General features: G+C 49.3%; 10 protein-coding genes across 10 annotated transcripts; 6 read left to right on the forward strand and 4 right to left on the reverse strand.

Moving 5' to 3' along the window:
* Positions 1–334: 334 nt before the first annotated feature.
* On the reverse strand, positions 335–2,152 carry N7484_006938 (putative NADPH oxidase (NoxA); the record flags this gene model as incomplete). The annotated part of the gene is made up of 4 exons (XM_057117325.1): positions 335–1,224; positions 1,275–1,684; positions 1,735–1,989; positions 2,043–2,152. The coding sequence occupies 4 exons, from the start codon at positions 2,150–2,152 to the stop codon at positions 335–337; spliced, it is 1,665 nt and encodes a 554-aa protein (XP_056970360.1).
* Positions 2,153–4,232: 2,080 nt separating this feature from the next.
* Positions 4,233–4,727, forward strand: N7484_006939 (uncharacterized protein; the record flags this gene model as incomplete). Its single annotated transcript, XM_057117326.1, has 2 exons — positions 4,233–4,290; positions 4,354–4,727. 2 exons carry the CDS (start codon positions 4,233–4,235, stop codon positions 4,725–4,727), a joined length of 432 nt encoding a protein of 143 aa, XP_056970361.1.
* A 457-nt stretch (positions 4,728–5,184) lies between these two features.
* Positions 5,185–6,255, forward strand: N7484_006940 (mismatch-specific DNA-glycosylase; the record flags this gene model as incomplete). Its single annotated transcript, XM_057117327.1, has 1 exon — positions 5,185–6,255. The coding sequence occupies one exon, from the start codon at positions 5,185–5,187 to the stop codon at positions 6,253–6,255; it is 1,071 nt and encodes a 356-aa protein (XP_056970362.1).
* A 479-nt stretch (positions 6,256–6,734) lies between these two features.
* N7484_006941 (SBDS family protein) lies at positions 6,735–7,199 on the reverse strand (the record flags this gene model as incomplete). The annotated part of the gene is made up of 3 exons (XM_057117328.1): positions 6,735–6,788; positions 6,849–6,972; positions 7,036–7,199. Coding segments are annotated over 3 exons (342 nt in total), but the record flags the coding sequence as incomplete, so codon positions are not given.
* Positions 7,200–7,564: 365 nt separating this feature from the next.
* On the reverse strand, positions 7,565–10,238 carry N7484_006942 (putative Rho guanyl nucleotide exchange factor; the record flags this gene model as incomplete). The annotated part of the gene is made up of 5 exons (XM_057117329.1): positions 7,565–8,499; positions 8,548–8,773; positions 8,831–9,298; positions 9,351–9,665; positions 9,720–10,238. 5 exons carry the CDS (start codon positions 10,236–10,238, stop codon positions 7,565–7,567), a joined length of 2,463 nt encoding a protein of 820 aa, XP_056970364.1.
* Positions 10,239–10,912: 674 nt separating this feature from the next.
* N7484_006943 (putative 26S proteasome non-ATPase regulatory subunit Nas2) lies at positions 10,913–11,811 on the forward strand (the record flags this gene model as incomplete). Its single annotated transcript, XM_057117330.1, has 4 exons — positions 10,913–11,065; positions 11,127–11,199; positions 11,252–11,607; positions 11,680–11,811. 4 exons carry the CDS (start codon positions 10,913–10,915, stop codon positions 11,809–11,811), a joined length of 714 nt encoding a protein of 237 aa, XP_056970365.1.
* Positions 11,812–12,203: 392 nt separating this feature from the next.
* N7484_006944 (Ran family GTP-binding nuclear protein) lies at positions 12,204–13,387 on the forward strand. Its single transcript, XM_057117331.1, has 5 exons — positions 12,204–12,303; positions 12,543–12,635; positions 12,726–12,879; positions 12,936–13,141; positions 13,203–13,387. The coding sequence occupies exons 1-5, from the start codon at positions 12,241–12,243 to the stop codon at positions 13,332–13,334; spliced, it is 648 nt and encodes a 215-aa protein (XP_056970366.1). The 5' UTR covers positions 12,204–12,240; the 3' UTR covers positions 13,335–13,387.
* A 742-nt stretch (positions 13,388–14,129) lies between these two features.
* On the reverse strand, positions 14,130–17,664 carry N7484_006945 (DEAD/DEAH box helicase; the record flags this gene model as incomplete). Its single annotated transcript, XM_057117332.1, has 4 exons — positions 14,130–14,144; positions 14,219–15,586; positions 15,641–16,403; positions 16,469–17,664. 4 exons carry the CDS (start codon positions 17,662–17,664, stop codon positions 14,130–14,132), a joined length of 3,342 nt encoding a protein of 1,113 aa, XP_056970367.1.
* A 1,231-nt stretch (positions 17,665–18,895) lies between these two features.
* N7484_006946 (uncharacterized protein) lies at positions 18,896–20,206 on the forward strand (the record flags this gene model as incomplete). The annotated part of the gene is made up of 1 exon (XM_057117333.1): positions 18,896–20,206. The coding sequence occupies one exon, from the start codon at positions 18,896–18,898 to the stop codon at positions 20,204–20,206; it is 1,311 nt and encodes a 436-aa protein (XP_056970368.1).
* Positions 20,207–20,682: 476 nt separating this feature from the next.
* On the forward strand, positions 20,683–21,186 carry N7484_006947 (SCP2 sterol-binding domain-containing protein; the record flags this gene model as incomplete). The annotated part of the gene is made up of 3 exons (XM_057117334.1): positions 20,683–20,698; positions 20,749–20,958; positions 21,023–21,186. 3 exons carry the CDS (start codon positions 20,683–20,685, stop codon positions 21,184–21,186), a joined length of 390 nt encoding a protein of 129 aa, XP_056970369.1.
* Positions 21,187–21,605: the final 419 nt, after the last annotated feature.

A 21,605-nucleotide genomic window follows, 5' to 3' on the forward strand; every position in this document is an offset into this window, starting at 1 on the left:
AGGCTTTGCCGCCCGGGAAGCGAAGTATGCCATAGACATCCTTGTACAATACCCTACCGGCAGGTCAAACCTGCCTAACGAATTAATAATGGTCACGATTCGATATAATATGCTATGTAGCTTTTGACGACACCTCGCGGCACCATCAACTATAGTACAGGAAAACGACCAGTCCGGCGCCCGCGTATATACTTCAACGAACAGGATACAACGTCAACACGATGAGAACATAAACCTAAGAAAGATAAACAGGGAAACTCGTCATTCATAAAGTCATGCGGTGTCATCGACATCGCTCGGAAAACAGAAAGATTCAAAAAAAAAACACATGTACCTAAAAGTTCTCCTTCCAGAACTTAAACCGAATATCCTTCGTCGACGCAAACCTAGCAGCATCATCAATCTGCAAAGCGGCAGTATTAGGTCCACAAAAGTAAACACCGATCTCAGTCGCATGAGCACTCTGTAAACCCCGCATATAAGTCTGATCCAACAACCCGACCCGCATAGCATTAAATAAGCGCTTAAAATCAGGACGACCGAAATTCGTCCGACTCCTCAACTCAGTAAGTGGATCAAGCGCCTGCCCAACAGAATTCAAATAGATATTCGCAGCAGTATCATCATCAAGTCTCTGCGTGAGGTATGTATGGATCCGCAAGAACTCGGTACTACCCTCGAAAGCTGCAGCGCTTGCAGATTGCGCCTCAAGTGACGAAAGAAGAGCCTGGAACCATTCAAAGGAAGAGGTGTCTTTGCAAATCCAGATAAACTCTACACGACGTAGACGACGAGGTGGGTTAGGGCTTGAGCGCAGATGCCAGATATTCTTTAGGATTGAGGCCCAGGGCGTGACACCGATACCTGTTCCGATCAGGACGGCGATCTCGTTTTCGAAGACGTCTTCGGCCGGTGCTCCATATGGTCCGTCGATGCGCATCTTTGGCATTGTTTGCCCGTTTTGGAGGGCGACTTCGTACATTCCGTTTGGATCTAAGCCTTCGAGGTCTTTTGCTTGTGCGGGACCGCAACCGAGAGCATCTCCGAGGGCGCGTGTGAAATCACCGACTTGGCGAACGTGTACACTGATATATGGGTCGAATGGGCAGGATGTAATGGTGAACGGATGCCATTGGGTGGTTGACACATCTGGCACTTGAAGGAAGAGCCATTGTCCTGCTTTGTAGTTCATGCTTGGTTTTTGAAACTGGATTTCCATGGCGGCTACTTCCATGTTAGTATAGACCTTGTGAGATGACAGTTTGCTGACGTACCATACGGGTGACGAATCACCTTGGTGATCACCGTCTCTTTCCGAGATCGAACCTCGCGGTACAGTCGTTCTAATAGGTACATGGTGCCTGCCACGAGCTCCCATCTCCATCCTTCGTAGCCCAGGCAGTGGTTCCAGAACTTCTCACCGTCGAATGGTGAATATCTTTGAGGGCTATCTCGCACAAAGCATCCAGTTGCATGGGTGTAAAGAGCAAGCATGAATGGAATGAAGAGATGGTGAGTATACCAAAAGGTTTCAAATGCCTGTTGACGAATACGAGCATGAGCCGTGGTGTATATTAGCAGCATGCATAATAACATGACATGGCCTGTGATACCAGCCGCGGTCTTGTAGTGGAGCTCCACTGCGAGCACAGGACGGATGTTATCTTTCTCGATATTGTAAAAACTAGAATCGGTTAGTACTGGGTCAATATACCTAAGTACGGATTCACTTACTTGACGTAATGAGCTGCCACATGAGTGCAGGTGAAGAACAACATGGCGTAGGCTATTTGACGATGGAACCAGGCAGACTCGTCCAGAGGTAACCAACGAATTTGAGGTCGAATCCATCGCAGCACGTTTCGACACATAGGGAGAAGGATCAAAGTAGCGTCGATGGAAAGTACAAGGCCCGCGCCACGAGAGATCCAAACCGAATATCTTAGCACATTCAAGCTTGCTAGCTTCTTATTTGAAGCCTGTATCCAACTATCTCCAAATTAGCGATTCTGGTTCCCCACCTTCTGCGATCAAAGACATACCATCCCACGACAAAAATACCGAAATGTATAGCCCAGAATACCAAGTGGAACCAAATCTTGGAAAGCGTCAATTCGGCTCTTTGCCGACGAGACATATTAGACACGGCCATATCGTGTGATTTTGGGGTCGACCAGCGACAATGGTTATTAAAGGAGCGACAAGCAACGTAGGTTGACCGGCAACCGGAAGCCGTGTATAGGGGACCTTGATAGGTAGATCTAAAAACCCCTCTCTTCAAGCTGGATTTTCCTCGGTTCTAAAGATCAAGTGTTATGGAGCTGGGTAGATGCGTCTGTGGATGTGCTGCTCCATGGACTTGACCCAAGACACAGTTTCCGATCAGGGACAATTTCGCGGTTCAAGTGGAATGTGCGACGCTAACAAGTCGCGGTGCAGACAAGGTGCGATGTATTTGCTGCGTTATCAGGCGAGCAGTGGAGGCATTAAATTCTCCGCGGGGATGTTGAGTGTATTTCGGCCCAACTGAGGCTGCTGAGCAGACTTCAGGAGCGAGGACCTCCAATATCTCGATGGAAAAATGGAAGCGACACAGTCGAGGCACGTGGGTAAAGACAAAACCGAAAGAACAGAAATCGCATTGTGGTTTTAGCTGCAGGGGTGGGAAGAGGGGCCGCTCTATAATTACGTCGCTTCTGCCCACCAATCGACTAAACTCTATATTGTACATTGACTCGGTTCCACGATGTGATAGGTAGGTCATAGCAACTGGTTATAGTCGCTTCGTCTAATATTCCCTCTCGCCTGGGCCTGATTGTTTATTTATAGCTATCCCGAGAACTTCTACCAGATCGGCCTAATCACCACATGGCTGAAATCGCTGCAGTCAAAAGCCAAGGGGAGGCATGGTCCACCCTGTGGAAAGCATAATCTCGATTCCGACCTTCCATTGATGTCACCAGGGAAAGAACGCATCTTAATAGCATACATGTACTTTCGTGGCCACATTGTCAATGGCCAGGATTCACGGGGGCTGGTGAGTGGTCAGCGCTAACTGGAAGCTCAGCCGTTGCCGTGGAGTCGACCTATGAGCATCCATCTGCAAGCGCTCAAGTTCCCATCACACCCACGGAAGCTTGGAACTCTGGGGCAAGTCGGTGAAGCATGTCATTCGGTTCGGACACTCCGTTAAGTCCAATTATAGTTCTTAAAGCTTGCGGCATGATTCGTTTCTCGCTATCTCTCGTTTTAGTTCTTGGACACTGTACATTTGTAGGTCTCGACCCACTTGGCACCGCATATCACTTTGGGCACAACTTTTCAAGCTCACATGCTCACGCGCTCACCAGTTCGAACTGATCTGTGTATCGTGGTGCAAGCGGGTGTGAAACTGTATTCAGGGTGCTGATGACTGAATCCAGGGCCAGTATGGTCACCTGATTGGTCGCGTTGGAAATAGATCTATGACTGCTCGTCTCTAACATAACGCTGGAGACTGACAGGGGACCTTGAGGAATACAGCAGCGGGAGAAGGAAATTTCAAAGCCAACCAAGCCCACATAAGCCACTCGAAGTCATACAATTCGAATTGTGCGTGAAACTCCCTGGAAGCGTGTGCCTTGACTTGCATCTCATCACGCCAAGCCATGAATCCACGGCTTCTGATAGGTGCACACCCACGCTAAGATCCGCTTCATCACTTCCCAAACCTCCAATCACACCTCACCCAGACTCCGTGAAGAATTGCAAAAAGAGGGGGTGGCTCAGGACTCGGACCCTTCCAGGGAATCTATTGGTTCAGGGCGCTTAGGTGCATTCGTGCGGATCACGAAGCCCTACTTTCTACATACGAAAGTGGATGAACTGTCGGTCCAGGAGGTGCATCGGTCACGTTTAGCGCCTGGTTGTCACATATTTTGCTTCGGATCTACGGGCCTTCTTCACCGTGGCGACGTCTGTAAGCTAAGTATAGATGCATGTCCTTCCCCCGCTTGCAGGATAAGCCATTTCACCAGTTTCTTCCCCCCAGCAATCTAACCATGCCAACGCAACGAAGCTAAGCGTTGAGTGCGGAACCTCTGCGCATTCCCAGCCAGCATACAACCCTCTCCATGCATCTCTGAAAACTTGGGTTACAAAGTAGACGCTTTCTAGGCGAGCGATCCTACCTCCACCTTCGAGTCGCTCGCTGGCCGAGAGATTCACATCTACAACTACGTTAATTCGCCAAAATGGGAAGATTGATCAAGAATCATTGGGCCCGGTTGCTCATCATGGTTGCCTCAGCTTGTAAGTATCGCATTTCATCTCATACCGAATCTTAGAGTTTGCGCGCTGACCCGTGCGGCATAGATCAAGTCGCCAGCGCAATCGAAGGCTTCATCTGGCCAAAAGTCTTCTGGGACTTTATATCCAAAAACTTGGATGCCGCCGTCAACCCAATACCTGTGCTTCAAATACTGAATTTAATCATGGGCCTGATCGGTCTGGCCTGGGAATGGCCATTGAAACCATTGGCGGGATCATTTCCCCACCGGAGTATCGAGATTCGGCTCATCATCTACCCACTTAGCGCATTACTCGCAGCGCTACTCTATCAAGGCACTGATCCGGCCGGTTACTATCTTATCGGCATTGGTGTGTACTTTTGGGCCTATAGTGAGGGAGAGGTGGTATGTCCTGAACCCTGGACATTACCCAAACGAGCAATGGTCATGAAGGCATAGCCTTCTCTTATCTGCTGGATTGACTGCATCGGATGCATATTATGTATATAGTAATGATATAATACGAATGAAGACATGATGAGTAACTTGCCCAGGCGTTCGAAAGAATGCAATCGAAGTATAGACTCTTCTTAATCCCGACACACATTTCAGGGCATGATCACTATTTGCGTGTAGGTATGATCCTCTGATTTTACCGATCGCATGTTCATCTGCAACGGAATTTGATGAAGAATTCAATCTAAAATACACATCCAAACAGGTCAAATGTTGATGCCCTATTTATATGGCAGTAGTAGCTATCACGTGATGATAACAGGAACTGCGGATCCAAAGCCAACGCCACCTTCACATAAGCAATAATGCTCGCTAAGAATTCGAGGGTGCAAATCAACCTTGGGATCATCTTTATTGGAGCAACTGACTCTAGCGTGTGGTTTGACTTATAGCCTACAGTATGGCACCGCTCGACGCCGCACATGACAGCCATGAACCATACAATGGCTGCATTTCAGATGAAATTGAAGATATGCCAGTCAACAAACTTACCACATTCAACGGCGCTCTAGCCCGGTTTCTGCACTCAGGCAGCTATATTGCGTCTGAGTCCCCCAAAAAGCTAATTAGTCACTCAAAAAAAATTTCTACTCCTGGTGAATCAGAGCAAGAACTACCTGCAACAGACACAGCGCCTACTATGGCAATCACGAGTCGCAAAGCCACAGCAAGTCCCAAGATGAAGAAACAGAATAGTCCCTCGACTCCAATCAAATCAGAAATCACAACATCAAGATATGTTACTCGCTCCAAGACTCCTTCGAGCATCCCACCCTCGCCTACAACCCTCCAAACAACCCCATCCCCGCGCCGTCGTCAACGCAAACCAATATGCGAATCCGACACTCCGCCCGCCTCATCCTCCCTCTTCCGCGATACAATACCTCCCAATCTAATCCTCCTCCTGGTAGGCGTTAACCCGGGCCTGATGACTGGAAGAACAGGCTTCTCCTACGCCCACCCCTCAAACCGCTTCTGGCACCTGCTCCACACATCAGGTATAACCCGAATCCGCCACCCACCCTCAGACACATATAGGCTTCCAGAGCTATACAGTGTCGGCAACACGAACATCGTGGCGAGACCGACGCGAGACGCAAGCATGCTCACAAAAGCCGAGATGAACGAAGGCGTGCCGATTCTCGAGGCGAAGATAGCGGCTCAGCGGCCTGAGGCTGTTTGTCTTGTTGGAAAGAGTATCTGGGAGGCTGTTTGGCGGGTGCGGCATGGGCGGGCGATTCGGAAAGAGGAGTTTACGTATGGTTGGCAGAAGGAGAGCGAGAATATGGGGCGTTTACCTGGGGTTTGGGGCGGTGCACCTGTCTTTGTGGCTACTACTACTAGTGGGCTTGCGGCTTCGATGAGTATCAAGGAGAAGGAGGCGGTTTGGGCGGAGCTTGGAAAGTGGGTTGTGAAGAGGAGAGAGGAGAGAGAGAAAGAGAAGGAGGGTGAAGTTGCTGCTCCTGCTTAGCTTTGGCATTGATGGAGTTACTTTTGGCGGGTTCGCTTTCTTTGCTTGGACATTGGAATGGCAGCAGTGTGTGCACCATATTATTACGTACTATGATCATTACGTCGCTAGCTAAGAACAACCAATTCCATGGCTTTACAACTCGAGAATAGGAACCAAATCTCGACTCTGAATCTTGGGTTTCATTTCAATATTGGTATTTGTATGATGAGTTCGAAAACCCGTCTCATTATCTCATGATATCAATCAAGTATGGGGACCTGCCACTGCTCTTATGCAATACAACCAAGAAAAGAAATAGACAACTCCCGTAGGAATAGAACTTCCCCTCGTGCACGGTCACACGATCACAATCATGTCAGAGCCCCGGAGGTAGCATAGACGAGTGGTTCATTTGGAACGGGGAAGCGGGGGTAAGCGGGGGAATAGTAGCACCGCGAACCCCACTAAGTAGGTTCAATCAAACAAGACATTTACCGACCAATGTTGGCACTGCTCTTGGAATCATTGGTGTTACCGATACGCCCAGAGGTCTGCAAAATATGTCAGTATAACGGCTCTGAAACTAGAGCGGGGGTTATAGAAGGACTAACGCTTTCGGGCTGGTATTCACCACCCTCAAGGATCTTGATCATAACTTCGTCCTCGTTCTTGGTACCGAACTCGTTCTCTAGAGCGGCTTTGCTAGCGGTGTCCAGAATGCCCTGGGCTCCATGGCTATCGTGGATAGAAAGTTAGTGGCGGTTCACAAGGTCGGGTAATGTTGAGATTGAAGCTTACCTGTGAGACACAAGGATCTTCCAGCCGTTCAATACATCGGACAGAGGAATGCTGCGGTCGTTCTTCCACTTCTGCAGGATCTCAAGGTCGTCGACATACACGATAAAGTCCTCAGACTTGCCCTTGTAAAAAACCTTGGAGACTGTGCTGGTTCCGCGAGTCATGATGGAAGATGTAGTTGAAAATTGAGTGAGGAAATTAAGAGAGTATTCAATTGAGGAAATAAGGAGTGAGATGCAGGAGAAAGAGATGTGGGATGGAGGGCTTTAAAGAGCTGATGATGGTATATGACGTCACGGAATGGCTGCTAATGGAAATGCTCGTGTGTCATGGAACATGAGCTCCCTGCTTTAAGACGTCATATGATCTTCCAGGTGGAGAAGAATCCAGTGCAATAATTTACCAATACCTTCCATTCTTTGCGCTTTGTTTCGCCCGGTTAATAACAATGTGTCCTATTGCTTCATCCGACTCCATCCTGCCCCCCCCCCCCCCCCCCACTTCCAAGCTTCAATGATCTTCTTCCCATTCACTCCTCTGTCCCTGTCTCCGCTCGGGACCGGATGAGATTCTTTGGTGACAATGCGCTCAACAGAGTCATCGGTGAGCTCCATTTTTTGCGGGGCGACAATTCGAGATTGTCGTCCTGGCTCGGTCGCTTCTCGCGAGGTAAAGACAGTGACTTTTTGGCCGTACCTCCAAACCGGACGGTCTTGGAGCGCCCCATTGTTGAAATAGGTGTCTTGGGAGACTCACAGTCCGTGATAGGCGATTGCTGGTCACCACACCCATCCTGGCTTGTGACCAATTCCTTTTCCTCCCCGTTATAATCATCAACGGCGTGTGACTCGGTAACCACGGGCCCTGAGTGAGAAGTGCTGACCGAGATAGACCGTTTCGCGAATCCTTTGTGTAAGCTAAGATGTCTCATGATTGACCCGCGACCGAACAATAGGTCCCCTCGTCCAAGAACCATTCCCGGCCATGGCAACACATCGCGCGTGTAGACCTCTGAGATAAGTCGTTCCAGTCGGATCCGATCCATTCGTCTCGCAGTCACAACCCATGGAGTTCGCGCAATTGGGGAGTTAGGCCGCTCAATTTCACTGCTCGATTCAGTGGACTCATCATGGGTCTGTGGGCAGCGTGTTTTCCGAATGACTACGTGTTGGGACGTGGACTTGCGTGAGATCGCTACGGCATCCATAGACCTTCGTGCGAGCGAGGCCACTGTATAGTTGGCCCGATCCAAAGGCACCAAAAGAAGGGCCAGGAGCGAGTACTTGCGAGGTTCCCGTGTGCCTGATTTGCCCATTTCCGCCAAAGCCGCCGAACACTTCAAAGTATCAGTTTTCCAATGTTTCTCTTCAGCCGCAGATGATGCACTGAGTACAAATTCGAAGTTTTCCTCTTGGTCTTGAAATATAATCTTCCATGAAAACGGACAACCATAGCAATAAATCCCTGGCCTGTCAGAAAGTTCTCCGGTCATTATGGAAACGAATCACTTACCCCGTCCATTCTGGATGGTGTCCATTTTCAAATCATCCATATAGATACAAGCGACGACTTCCAGTCGGTGGGAGTCGTCAATGACTTTTGCAATAAGAAAGTAACTGTTAAACAAAACGCATACCATAAAATCGCCAGTAATTAGTTCCGATGTCTGATAGGTGACATGTAGCACCCCACAAAGAATCATCGGTCCAAGGTCCTTGTATACATCTTGTAGCATGAACTGTTGTACATTGGCCAAATTAATAGTCACTCTTAACACGGTTGGGGACAGACATACCGAATCAGCGAATCGAATCTTCTCTTGTAGTAGCAGTGTCTTGTGAATGCGGTCCTTATTGACCGGATTGCCCGTTGCCGAGTTGATCTGCGTCACTAGGGTCCGTATATTGTCCAGGATCTGTCGGATTGCATCATGGGAAGTTGGACAATCACTGACTGGTGTGTATCGGAGAAGGTCTTGGAGGAGCAGTGGATATTTGCACAGGCGTTGGATGGGCTGTTGTGTGGTTAGCGCTTGAATAAAAAAGAAGGTGAGAATATAAACCTTTATCATTAAATCGCCCATCGACATTGACTTGTTCTCCTCATTTCTGCGGCTATTGACAGAGGCTACAGATTTTGACAGTGCTTCAATGCCTTGATCATAGACCGACCAATTCGGGATTGAACGACGCAGGATAGCGACATCCTGTGATAGAAGGTCATAGTTGCTACAGAACTCCTCATATGCTGAGAAAGATGCAGACTTCCATGTTGTTAGTGGACACTCTTCCATATTTGACTATTTTGGAACATACCAATCTATCGATCTCCCGTGCTACTTCCAATACTTCAAATGGGTCTGCCACCAAAGATTTGCGGCGTTGGTCTACTGCTGCTTTCAAGCTGCGGGTTCTCAGCGATCGACTCGGTAGACTCTTGAGTCCTCGGAGGTCGATGCCCCCAAGGCGTTTCGACAGTCCACGAGAAACAAAATCCGAAGCCTCTGTTGTATCTTGGCGGCTCGATAAAGGTGACGCATCCTGCAGTCGACCTTGGAAACTCTCGTGGATGTGACAGATCTGTTGAATGTTGCGCTGAATCTGCGCACGAGCACTAAAGATTGAGAGAACCTTTTCAATGATCAGATCGGTCACACTGATGGATCGGCAGATATAATCACTCACCCCGGTCAGAGCTTTGAGGCCAAGAACATAATCGTCCTCAGTCGTGACCAGTTCCTGCAGCACTAGACGCCTCTTGGTGGCCCGGATTACCGCTGCCTCATCCACATAGTGGCTGGAGCTTGGTCGAGAGCTGTCTCCCGAAGCCCGTACATCAGATAGTACACTTTGAGTCGTCGTGCTGTGTGTTGTTCCCCTCGACCTCGCCTCACTTTGGCTTGCAGTGCTCATCGTGGTAGTCTTCAAGCCCAGATGTGACGAGTGTCCAGAGCTTCTCTCCCACTGCGGATCCTGTGCCAAGAGATGAGCGTTATTTGTCTGTGTAGCATCAGGCCAGCCCTCCACAAATCGCTCAGGAATGCTTGAAGGCACATATTTCCGGGTTCGAAAGGTGTCCATCCACTTTTTGAACGGATGGGCGGTCTGTGTTGGAGTTGTTTCATCCGTGGGGCTCTGGAATTTGTCGGCCAAATCATGCCCAGATGTCAGTGTCTCTGCCTCGATCTCATCCTTTTGCTCCATGATCAAGCCCCGACGCGGCGTGCTGATGTAGTATAGGCGCGGAAGTCATGAAGATCGACGACAAGGATGATGCGCCCCAATCAAATCACACGCAGCGCCCAAAACGATGTCAAGCGTCATGATTTGGCAGTCACGATGGACTGGATACCGTGTGGGAAAGAATGCGTATTCGTCTTGACAAAGGGAAGAAAAATGCTGGTTCTTTCTTTCCTCGGGGCTGCAATTCACCCAATCCGACACGAATAACAAAACCCGCGCCATCGTGGCAGTCGCGTCGGCTCCAGGCAGATGTTGTGCTGAGGAATCAGCAATTTGAATCTCATCCATGTACGTCATAACGTGAGGCCACTGGATAGGTGGGATTCAAATTCATTTTAAATCCTGCTTGCAGGGCCTCAAAATGCAGGGATTGGGTGGTCACTTGAGGATGAAATGATACCGCTCGGCGCCAGTAGCAGGGATGTTCAAGGTGTTGAGGAACATTGACCCTATCGGAATTACCAAGTGATCATACGATGGGAGATATAGAATAAGATCGTGGATTATGTATCCACTCATAGTTGTTGGCGCGGCTATAGGCGCTTATATAAAACTGCCCCACCGCCCACCTTTACACGCGAGCTTCCTTCCCCTCCCCTTTAGCTATTTCTTGCCTTGAAGAGAGAAGCTAAGCTATGGGCGATAACATTCATGCCCCCACAGTCGCCTCCGGACCGACGTCTGGAGGCATCCAGATCGACTGGTCCACATTGTCGATGCCCGAGCTCATGCAGCAGAAGGAGAAGATCGAAGAGGAGCTCAAGGCGCTCAGCTCGGTTCTTACCACGGTGAGCCCCCACTTTCATGATGACGTTCCTTACATTATCTAATGATATACGTTTTGTACAGCATGGAGTGACTATGCGCTCGACACTCACGACCTTTGACGGCTATCCTCGCGACGATATCGACATTCCACAGGGTACTGGACTCTGAACACCCATGGACCACCATTTTACTGAGAACTTCAATAGTACGAGCTACACGCGTTCGGATGATCCACATCCAAAATGACCACAAGGAAGTCATGAAATACCTCGAAAAGGGTCTCCATGCGCACTTTGCGCAATTACAGAAAGCCCAAGCCACTGCCACAACTAACGGTACCACTGCGCCTGTTATTGCACCACCCTCTGCACTCGAGGACAGCATCGCCGATGCGGCTGCCCTCGGGACACCATTCGCCAAGGTCAACAGTGTTGAGTTAGGGAGCCCAGCTAACCAGGCAGGCCTTATGGCTGGTGACCTGGTTCGGGCCTTTGGAAACGTTCACTGGTTGAATCATGAACGTCTTTCTAAGGTCGCCGAAGTGGTTCAACAGAACGAAGGGGTATGTTCGATTTATCTTTGCCTTGATTCAATCGCTGCATGGGCGATCAAGCTAACGAATATTAATGCATAGCGACCAGTGGTGATCAAGGTATCGCGCAAGGAGGAGGGTGGATCCCAAACTATCGAGGTAGAGCTGCAGCTTACTCCCCAACGCAATTGGGGCGGTCGGGGACTTCTAGGATGCCATCTTGTCCCGCTGTAAAGAGGCTGGTCCTCCTGTCTGTGATGACTGACATCTTGGTTGGGTGCTTCATGCGGCTCTGTAGGGCTGCGTGTAGCGTTTGCGCGCAATTTTGAATACATGAATAACGAGGTGATATTTGGGTAAACGTAAAAGCGAATGAGAAGCGAAAGAGTATATCAGTCACATTTCCAGGAAATAATCCAAGTCGGCTATAATTAGGCCGTGATATAGTCATAGAGAATCAAATGTTTTGACAAACTACGTCAGGCCTTCAGGCACACAGACACGTGACCGACCGCCGACCGGGCAAAAATTCCCTTTGAGCATTATTCACCTCCTTCCCTTTCCCCCTTCGAACCTCATCCTCTTTCCCCAGCAACTTTCCCGCGAAATTCCCAGCGGCCCTGTCCATCTCATCAAAAGAGTTTACATCGCCAAATTTCCGCAATGGCTGATCAAAAGGTCCCCACTTTCAAGCTTGTCTTGGTCGGTGACGGTGGTACTGGAAAGGTAAGCGACCATCACTGAATATCCAGGCGTCGGGCGGTCTTCATAAAATGCAAGACGGGTCATTTCAAAGGGAGCGAACGTCATCGAAAGCCGACGAGGGCTACAATAGCCTTGCTACTATCGAACCCCCCTCTCACTCCCCTTGCCCCGCCATTGTCAACAAAGACGAAAAAAAATATCTGCCCGACGACCGCCTCATCATCCACGAATCACTCGATCGCTAACGATCGACCAAATAGACCACCTTCGTCAAGCGCCACCTGACTGGTGAGTTTGAGAAGAAGTACATCGCCACCCTCGGTGTCGAGGTTCACCCGCTTGCCTTCACCACCGTATGTTATACCCCGCCGAGAGCCCCGCTTCCAACAGTTCTCTCCTGTCATCGCCGTATGACAACCAACTAACCAGAAACTCTTAAATAGAACCTGGGCAACATCCAGTTCGATGTCTGGGACACTGCTGGCCAGGAGAAGTTTGGTGGTCTCCGTGACGGTTACTACATCAACGGCCAGGCCGGTATCATCATGTTCGATGTCACCTCCCGTATCACCTACAAGAACGTTCCCAACTGGCACCGTAAGTATTGCAGACAGCAAAATCGCTTGTATTCCACCATCTCACATTATTTTCAGGTGATCTCGTCCGTGTCTGCGAGAACATCCCCATCGTTCTGTGCGGTAACAAGGTCGATGTGAAGGAGCGCAAGGTCAAGGCCAAGACCATCACCTTCCACCGCAAGAAGAACCTCCAGTACTACGATATCTCCGCCAAGTCCAACTACAACTTCGAGAAGCCCTTCCTGTGGCTCGCCCGCAAGTTGGTTGGCAACCCCCAGCTGGTACGTAGCCTCATACCTAGGGACTGGTGATTCTCGTCCAGATTACTTATTCATTCTATAGGAGTTCGTTGCCGGTCTTGCCCTTGCTCCCCCAGAGGTTAGCGTCGACGAGGCCCAGCTCGAGGTCTACCGCAAGGAGATGGAGGATGCCGCCCAGCAGCCCCTTCCCGATGAGGATGACGCTGACCTGTAGAGGACTAATTCCGACTTGGAAAACGGAAGTCCTTGCGCCCTCTCCCCTTTTGGCGTCTTTCAAAGACAGCCAAGGGGGTAGGAAGGGTATCATGATTGCCTGATTTTGTTGCAATGGCATAATCGGTTCTCAAGAATCACGATACAATGAACGCGGTTGGGGCAGTGGCGGCTTGAAGAAAGGGACAGCACGATTATGCATTTCGATTTTTTTTTGTTTTTCTCCCCCTCAACCTTAGTAGCTAGACTCTTACCATCTCAATGCCTTTTTTTTTCTCCCCGAATGAGCTGCTAAATAAAAGCAAGTCCTCTTTCAACAAGATTAAAACAACTTGTTCTCTATTATCTTACCAAAAGCAAGTTACAAGGCAAAAATAGGCCGAGCAAATAACAGAAAATAGACACGATTATTGATTTTGATTCTGTATTGTACTTCCGAAAAAATAAATCAAATAATTGGTAGATCTGATCTCTATCCAGTCTGCACGCGCGTTAAATGACAAAGGGTATAAGAATGAACAACGAAGATTGAACGCCCAGCAAACAGAACGCAGCGAAAAATCATAATGAACAAGTCACAACATGCAATTCCTGCTTGTCAGGAAGAGGATGGGTGATCATTGCATAGTCCAATCTCTGCAAATTTGAGACAAATGCTTGAAAGTAAAACCCAGCCAAAAAAAAAAAAAAAAAAAAAAAAAAAGACAAGCAAAAAACAAATCGTAGTCGAAGTCGATCAAGAGTATAAACCGAGATAAAAAAAAAGCAAAAAGGAATCGAGCAAAATTTGGTCATGCTAGCTCGAAACGCCCTAGAAAGATCGAAACAGGTCAGCAAGATGTCTAACAAAGAAACGAGTAAGCCACATAATGAAGGGAGACTAACAAAGAGAAAGGCCAATTCCCTGGTACCAAGTCGAGAGACGTTCATACTACCACCCTCATCCAGCGCACCCTCGATGAGCTCACGCTTCTTCTCCTGCAGCTCAATGATCCGGTCTTCAACCGTCCCCTCAATGAGCAACCGGTGAACGAAGACATCCCTCGTCTGTCCGATGCGGTGCGCACGATCAATCGCTTGGTCCTCGACATAGGGGTTCCAGAACGGGTCAAAAAGAATAACATGGGATGCGGCGACAAGGTTCAAGCCTGCGTTACCAGCCTTGAGGGAGACAAGCATGATTTTGCAATCCGGCTTATCGGTGAATGTGGCCACAGCGGCGTTACGGTCATGGACATTCATGGTACCGTCGAATCGTACCCATCCCCATCCCCGACGGGCGATAGGAACTTCGAGAAGGTCAAGAAGCGTGGTGAACTGACTAAAGATGATGGTCTTTTCATCAGAGCCGCGGTCTTCATTTGCCTGAAGGATATCGATGGCCTTAGTGATTTTGGCGCTGGGTGTCCAGTTTTTCTCCAGACGACGGAAATACTTTCGTTTTTCAGCCTTGTTCCGCTGGGCCGCAGTACGCAGTTCTGCCAGAGATTTCTTCTTGCGCTTTTTGCCTGACCCATCGGTCTCGGTATCTGAATCGTACTCAGAGTCGGTGTCCTCAGAATGCTCGGATTCCTCGGGTGTAGGTGATTCAGCACCTGCGCCGTGGGCCTTATTGAAAGATGCGGCGTCCGTGACCTTGGTGGGATCAACAGTACCACGGCAGTTTTGGCACTTGACCATACCAGAGGCCGAATCTTGGTGGGCAAGCGTTGCAGGATCAGAAATTTTAGCAAAACACTCCGAACATAGGGAGTGTCCACATGGGATATAGATGACTGAGTTTTCGACACTGTCCATGCAGATAGGGCAAGTGCCATCATCATCATCCTTGTTATTTTTGATCCGGTCCACTGTCTGAGCATCAAGGAGCTTAGCATTGGCAACTAGATCCACGCCTTGTACGACTGTTGAGTTCTCAGCAAAGCCCTGGATCAACAGAGGATGATCGCAGGCCTGTCTGAGCCGAAGAAGAAGAACCAGTACATGACTGTAGTTCTTACCCAGTGTACCTGCATTCAGGTACTTGCGAATCTGGTTCTGGGAATCGGAGTTGAGTTCATCATACAAGCCCTTCTCGTCTTCGTTGAAGACAACATGGATCTTCTCAATGACCTTTGGCGGAAGCTGCAAGATCGGCTGTCCGTCAATCTTGGTCTTCTTTGTACGACGCAAACAGACAGACTTGACAAGGACGCGGAGTTGTTTCATGACATTCTCTTCTCCCCACCCGTTCTTGATAGGTCGAATAAAGTCCTATTTTTTATTTAGCCCTGATATAGTGACTCGCTGATTGTATAGATAGCTTACCCGTTTGAACTTCTCCTTGTTATTATAAGGGCGGATCCGGAGGAATCCCAGTAAAGATTGGAAGTCTTCGAGCCGATTCATCATCGGAGTTCCGGTCAAGCACCATCGGTAAGTGGCATCGAGCCTGCAGCAGGCCCTCGTCGATTTGGCATTTGGGTTCTTAACGTTCTGGGCTTCGTCGAGGATGACGCGATGCCATTTACTCGCTGAGCTAAAGAGCACCGCCCCGTCGCGAACCTGTTTCACGATACTCGCGTCCTTTCCTTCGGACTGGAGTTTTTCCGCGTGTAGTAGGATTTTGTGGTTGGCGGTCAAAGTACCGAATGTCGTGATGATTACATCGTAATTTCGGAGATCCCTCCACGGCACCTGACGATTTAGTCCGTGAAAGATGAATACTGACAATTGAGAATTGCCAGGCTTGATATGTCTGCCAATCTCAAGCCTCCACTGATCCATCAGGGCTTTTGGAGCAATGATCAGAGACGGGTGGCGATCAGGATCTGTGGGCGGGCGAGCGACCATAAGTGCGATTGTCTGGATGGTCTTTCCAAGACCCATGTCGTCTGCGAGAACGCCACCCTTGTGATTGCTCTCTTCCTTTGCCTTCAGCCAGGCCAGACCGACCTTTTGATGCTTCATCAATGTCACTTTCAGCTCTGGGGGTGTATCATCATTATCTGCCTTTGTCGCATTTTTTATGTCCTTGATGCCCGTGAGCAAGTTCTTGATGTCATCGGGAAAATCCGCCTCCTTATACATTCTGCGGACCTCATGTTAGTAGTCTTTGAGGCGGCCCAGTGCAAATAAGATCGAAAAAAAACATACTCGAAATCAATGGCATCTTCCTCCAAGTCCTGCTGTTCACGGATAAGGTCAAAGGCCTTCGTTTCGAGGTGTGGGTTCTGCATCCATGGAAGGCGTCTAGGGGACATATGGGAGAGTGGACCCATACCCATTTGCATGGCAGCAGAAGCTGGAAGATACCCATGCGGCATCTGTGGATATCGTCCCGGCATGGCAGGAGGCATTCCCGGAAAACCCTTATGTGGTGACAAATAGGGTATCTGATACGGGTGGGCCTGCGCCGGCAAGTGAGACGGCGGGCGGGGAGGGTACCCTTGTACCGAGTTGAAATATTCGGGTGTAATTTCTTGAATATCTTCATCTGAGTCCACTATTTCTGTATGGGGTGAGCGATAGTCGTTTCCGTACGTCCGATAGGGGGGTAAGGGCAGGGAGGGAGGCCGCGGCAAGGTCCGGTCAGGAATAGCAAAGCTCGGATGCGAAAGCGGTTGAACTTCCTCGTCATCCTGAGCCTGAATCATGCGAGCATATTCCTCATCTTTCTCGGTCTGACTTATTGAACGAATGATTTTCTCATTCTCAAGCTCCTCCTCGATAGATTCGTGAAGGAATTGTTCCTCAGAAATGCCCTCGTGTCTAGCAGCATTCCGAATCTCCTCAGTCGTTCTCATGTTAGCATAACGTTGGCGGTTGGCTTCCAAGTCTCGAATAAGCTTTGCCTCAATTGCTTGGATGCGATTCCTAGAGTTGTCCACAATTGCCTTCTTTGAAGGCTGCTGTGAGCCGAGAGATCCGAGCGACCCCTCCCGTGGCCGTTTACGAGACCCTTCGCCAGAATTGAATGATGATATCGGTGGCAAAGATGGCCCGGGATGAGCACTGGGCTGGAAGCCAAAGGGTGACGGAGCTGACGAAGGCCAATACGAGCTTGGGACTGACAAAGGCTTTTCCGACCTAGGGGGAGTGTGGGATGTCACTTGAGAAAACTCTGGAGTTGCAGGCTGGGTGGCAGAGTGGCCACCGGGTGGTGGAGAACTTGGAGCAACCTCTCCAAGAAGACCCGAGAGCGTAGCCTGCAACTTTTTGAGGGTGTCGCGTGTCTCCGCGATTGCCTCCACATCGTCCGGCGTGTTTTCCAGTTGATCATTCAAAATGAATTGATGAAGATCCACGTCTTCGAGAATATCCTTGATCTCGTCCTCTTTAGGGTCTGCCATTGTGACAGATAGGAGGAGAGCAAGGGAAATGCAGATTTATACTCGCGAGCAGAGCGTTGTTAGAGAGCAATAGTAATAGGAGTGAGGTTTTGCCAAGGAGAAAAGATTGGAAGTAGTTCAAGAGATAGGTGAGGTTGAATAAAATCAAAATGACAGCAAGGTTGAAGAATAAAGGCAATCTGGTCAATGTTGTTGTGGCGTTGCAGGTTGTATCAGCCTCAGAAAGCCTATGTTGCAGGTGCAAACGGAAAAGTGATGGCTATGTGGGGAGCAGGAAATGAGGCCAAAGGAATGGTTAGGAAAGCCTCGGTTTGAGCACGGCCGTGTATATGGCCCACCTCATGAAGGTGGGGATGATGTGATAACTCAATCTTTCAAGCGGAAGAACTGCACGAAATTGATGACGCTTGGCCTAACCCGGGGGATTGGGCGTTTCGGGTCCGCAGTGGAGCACGGAGAGTGCCCAGCGAGAGTGAGGCTCAGGGATTAACTGCCCTGACTATCTTAGGCTGCCATATCAGACACCTCACACGAGGATGTTAGACTAACGGATGGGCTCGCTGGTGATGAAAATGTGATGTTCAAATTTGAAAGTTGCCAAGGCCAGCAAAATGCTCGCCGACTCTTGTCAGGCAAATTTTAGGCAACCACCCTTATGTGCAGAGCCACTTGTTTGTTGCATTTAAAATAAAGTTCACCGCCTATATTTCATTCCTTTACATGATAATAAATCATTTTCTACATTGTGTTCATCTTCATGGGATACCAATCACGTCTGATCGGGAATTCGATGTCTTATCACCACGTGATGATAGGACGCGGAACGCGTTGTGAGTCAAACCTTGCAAACAGGGCTTCATATGTAAGCCCTGCATTTCACACAGGCCAAACAATGCTGAACCGGACTATACATTCTGCAGTTGCCATTATGACCGCTAGTCTCTTCAGGTTCAGTCTTGAAGTGACTCATTCATGTGGCTGGAAGCATAATTCCCGAATCGGAGGCTGGGTAATGTACACTAGAGATTCCGTGGTGCAGGTTGAGCTTCAATCTATACTTAGACATGCGACATGTTGGGCAAATGTTGGATATATCTAAGCAATAGACATATTAAAATCGCCCAAGGTCGTGGTGAAATTAACGGCGAATATAAGCTAACTAATGGCCCCGGGGCTACTACTGTCAAATGATACCGCAATCCATCCGCCTTACAATTTCTGGTCAGTAAGAATGGCATCAGAACCCATTCTTGCCCGAGCATGGAGGAACAAAGCCATTGGAGATTTGATGGTCTGCCACTTGACAAAACGCGATATCGTCTTATGTCGTTTGGTATGCCAAAGTCTGGCCATCCATTTAGCACCACTTGTTTTCGCAGACATCACGATAACATTCCGAAGTCGTGCATTGAGCCGACCCTCTCGAGTGGCTGCTCTGGAACGCATCGGAAACCACATTAAAGCCGTCACCTTTAGGATCTCACATACGGCAGAAACGTTTCTTCCTCCGGTGCTAGACATGGTCGCAGGCATGGAACAGACATTTGCATATATGCCACAAGGTCACTGGATCTCTTCTAAGATCATCAAGTATGGGAGTCGCGAGATGACCAAGCTGCTGATCCAGCAATACCCGCCATTGTTCCATGCCTCCACCGATGTCCCTTCGTTTGTACAGGCTCTCTCTCTGATGAAATGCCTGCGTCATCTTCGAATCAACTGTGAAGGTCAACCTCCAAGCCATCGGTACCGTCGCAGCGTGGTGGATTATGCATTGATATCATTGCGGATTGCCGTCGAGCGAGCACCGTTGCAGTCCCTGGAGAGTCTCTCTCTGCTGTCAATTCATCCGGGGGCCGCACTTTATCTGCGACCGGATCTAGGGTTCGGTGCATCACCTGCCTCTCGCAAGCGTTGGTCTCAGATCCGGAGTCTGATCATCCATATGGAAAGCTTCCCCCACCACCCAGGATTGCCAACCGATCATTTCAAACTGCTCCACGCCTATCTGCAGAGTTTTCCCGAGCTTAGAAGAATAACATTTCATTGGAAAGGCGAAAGGGGCCTTTCACCATTATCCCTGGCTACGGAGCCATGTCTCCAGAACAAGTCTAAAGCCGCTCTGTCTCAACGCCGTCCTAGTCATCAAAGGCTTTCTCTGAGTCCATTGCGATTCCGCCATCTTGAAAAAATGGAAATGGTCAACGCAATCACAGATGCATCACAGATAGCCTCCTTCATTTATGACCACCGCTATACTCTGCGGGAATTCAATTTCCAGAACACTACCCTGCGTAATGGAACCTGGGACGACGCATTGGCCCCATTAACCCGACGCAAGGGGCCGGAGCCTTGGAAAGAAGAAGAAGAAGACTCCGAGAAAGGTCCCGTTGACGTGCCCATTATGTTGACTCCGGCAGGGATCAATCAGCAACAGTTGCAACGAGTACTTTGCGCTGCTAAACGACAGCGAGGCGGGAAAGCGGTGGGAAAAAGCCGATCACATGAAGCGGCTATTACATCGGTGTTGACTTGGAAGTGACGTGTGTGGAGACACGAAATGAATGCCGGATTTGTACCACCCTTTGAAAGGGTGGAGCCCCAGCTGGGGCAGAATGGGGGGAAAGCCTGTAATACATGTGAGCTTGTGGGGAGATGCAAAGTGGCAGAGATCGACAATTCAACTTTTGGAACGGAGGTTGATAATTGAACACCCTATATTCAATACGACACCTTAGGAACCCATTCGTGAGCTTGCGCGGTAAGCGTAATTCCAGAAAGATGCCGCGTTTGTGTACTCGTTGATATTGCAAATCTGAAATACAATTACCGCGCCACTCCAGTTGTGGGCTAGTAAGGTGCCCAACTAATGTTGTGGTGTACAATGATGGATCTTCTTTAATGGGCCTCGGCCTCGGCCGTACTCGGAGCACGGGCGGCTTCACATGCGCCCTCGTCACGATCTACTTTAACCTCGACTCCGCCCCTGCTTCTTGATTCATCCACACTATATTCATCATGTCTCTCAAGAAAGGTACGTTTGACCTGCCACTGTTTCAGATACATGCTAACCACGCGCCATAGATTCTCACCCTTCCTCCGCCGCGTTCGACGCCATCAACCAGACCCTCCAGGCCGATGAGGCTGGTCGCAAGGAGGCCATCAACGGAGCCAAGGCCATCGTCGCCTTCAACGTCAAGAACAAGGAGGGCAAGGAAGAGAGCTGGTACCTCGACCTGAAGAACAAGGGCGAGGTTGGCCACGGCCCCGCTCCCGCGGGCGCCAAAGCTGACGGTGAGTTGCGCCCTGATCGCATGATAAGCCAGCATTCATACTGATCGTTTTGTTCGCACTGCAGTCACTCTTTCCCTTTCCGATGCCGATTTCGCTTCCCTCGTTTCCGGCAAGGCCAACGCCCAGCGTCTGTTCATGGGTGGCAAGCTCAAGATCAAGGGCAACATTATGAAGGCTACGAAGATGGAGCCTGTCCTCAAGAAGGCCCAGTCCAAGGCCAAGCTGTGAAGATCTAGATACCCCTTTTCTTTCCAAGAAATCTGTATATGAATGTCTCCCTTTGCAGGGTCTAGTTTTCCAGCCTCCGATATGTCTTGGCAGTCTTGCTATACATGTGTAGGATAAATATGAAATTGTTAGCTGCTCTTCAAATCTCACACATAGTTCGTGGGTCTCATGCGCTCCGGACAATGTATTATGAGCGCATTAATAACGACTCTTGATTCATCACGGGTGTAACAGACCCAGAGGAGTTGAAAGTCCGCCCAGTCTCCTCACTTGTACAAATCACACGAGCAAACATCAAGTTGAATACTCAATAAATGCCTATCTATAAGCAGGACTTTTTATTCTCTATCTGCGGCATTGTGCCTATTGAAATCACCAGCCACAGCAAGCTTCTCTATTCCGCAGTCCAAAGTCCAATC

The sequence above is a fragment of the Penicillium longicatenatum genome (assembly GCF_028827895.1).
Source record: "Penicillium longicatenatum strain IBT 33135 chromosome Unknown contig_4_segment0_segment0, whole genome shotgun sequence".
Taxonomy (NCBI): Eukaryota; Fungi; Ascomycota; class Eurotiomycetes; order Eurotiales; family Aspergillaceae; genus Penicillium; species Penicillium longicatenatum.

What these genes read in the sequence shown, in the direction of transcription:
- N7484_006944 (XM_057117331.1), top strand. Translation starts at nt 12,241, where the DNA reads ATGGCTGATCAAAAGGTCCCCACTTTCAAGCTTGTCTTGGTCGGTGAC. An exon ending in ACCCGCTTGCCTTCACCACC is followed by an intron (nt 12,636 to 12,725) that starts GTATGTTATACC and finishes ACTCTTAAATAG; the next exon opens with AACCTGGGCAACATCCAGTT. An exon ending in TGGTTGGCAACCCCCAGCTG is followed by an intron (nt 13,142 to 13,202) that starts GTACGTAGCCTC and finishes TTCATTCTATAG; the next exon opens with GAGTTCGTTGCCGGTCTTGC.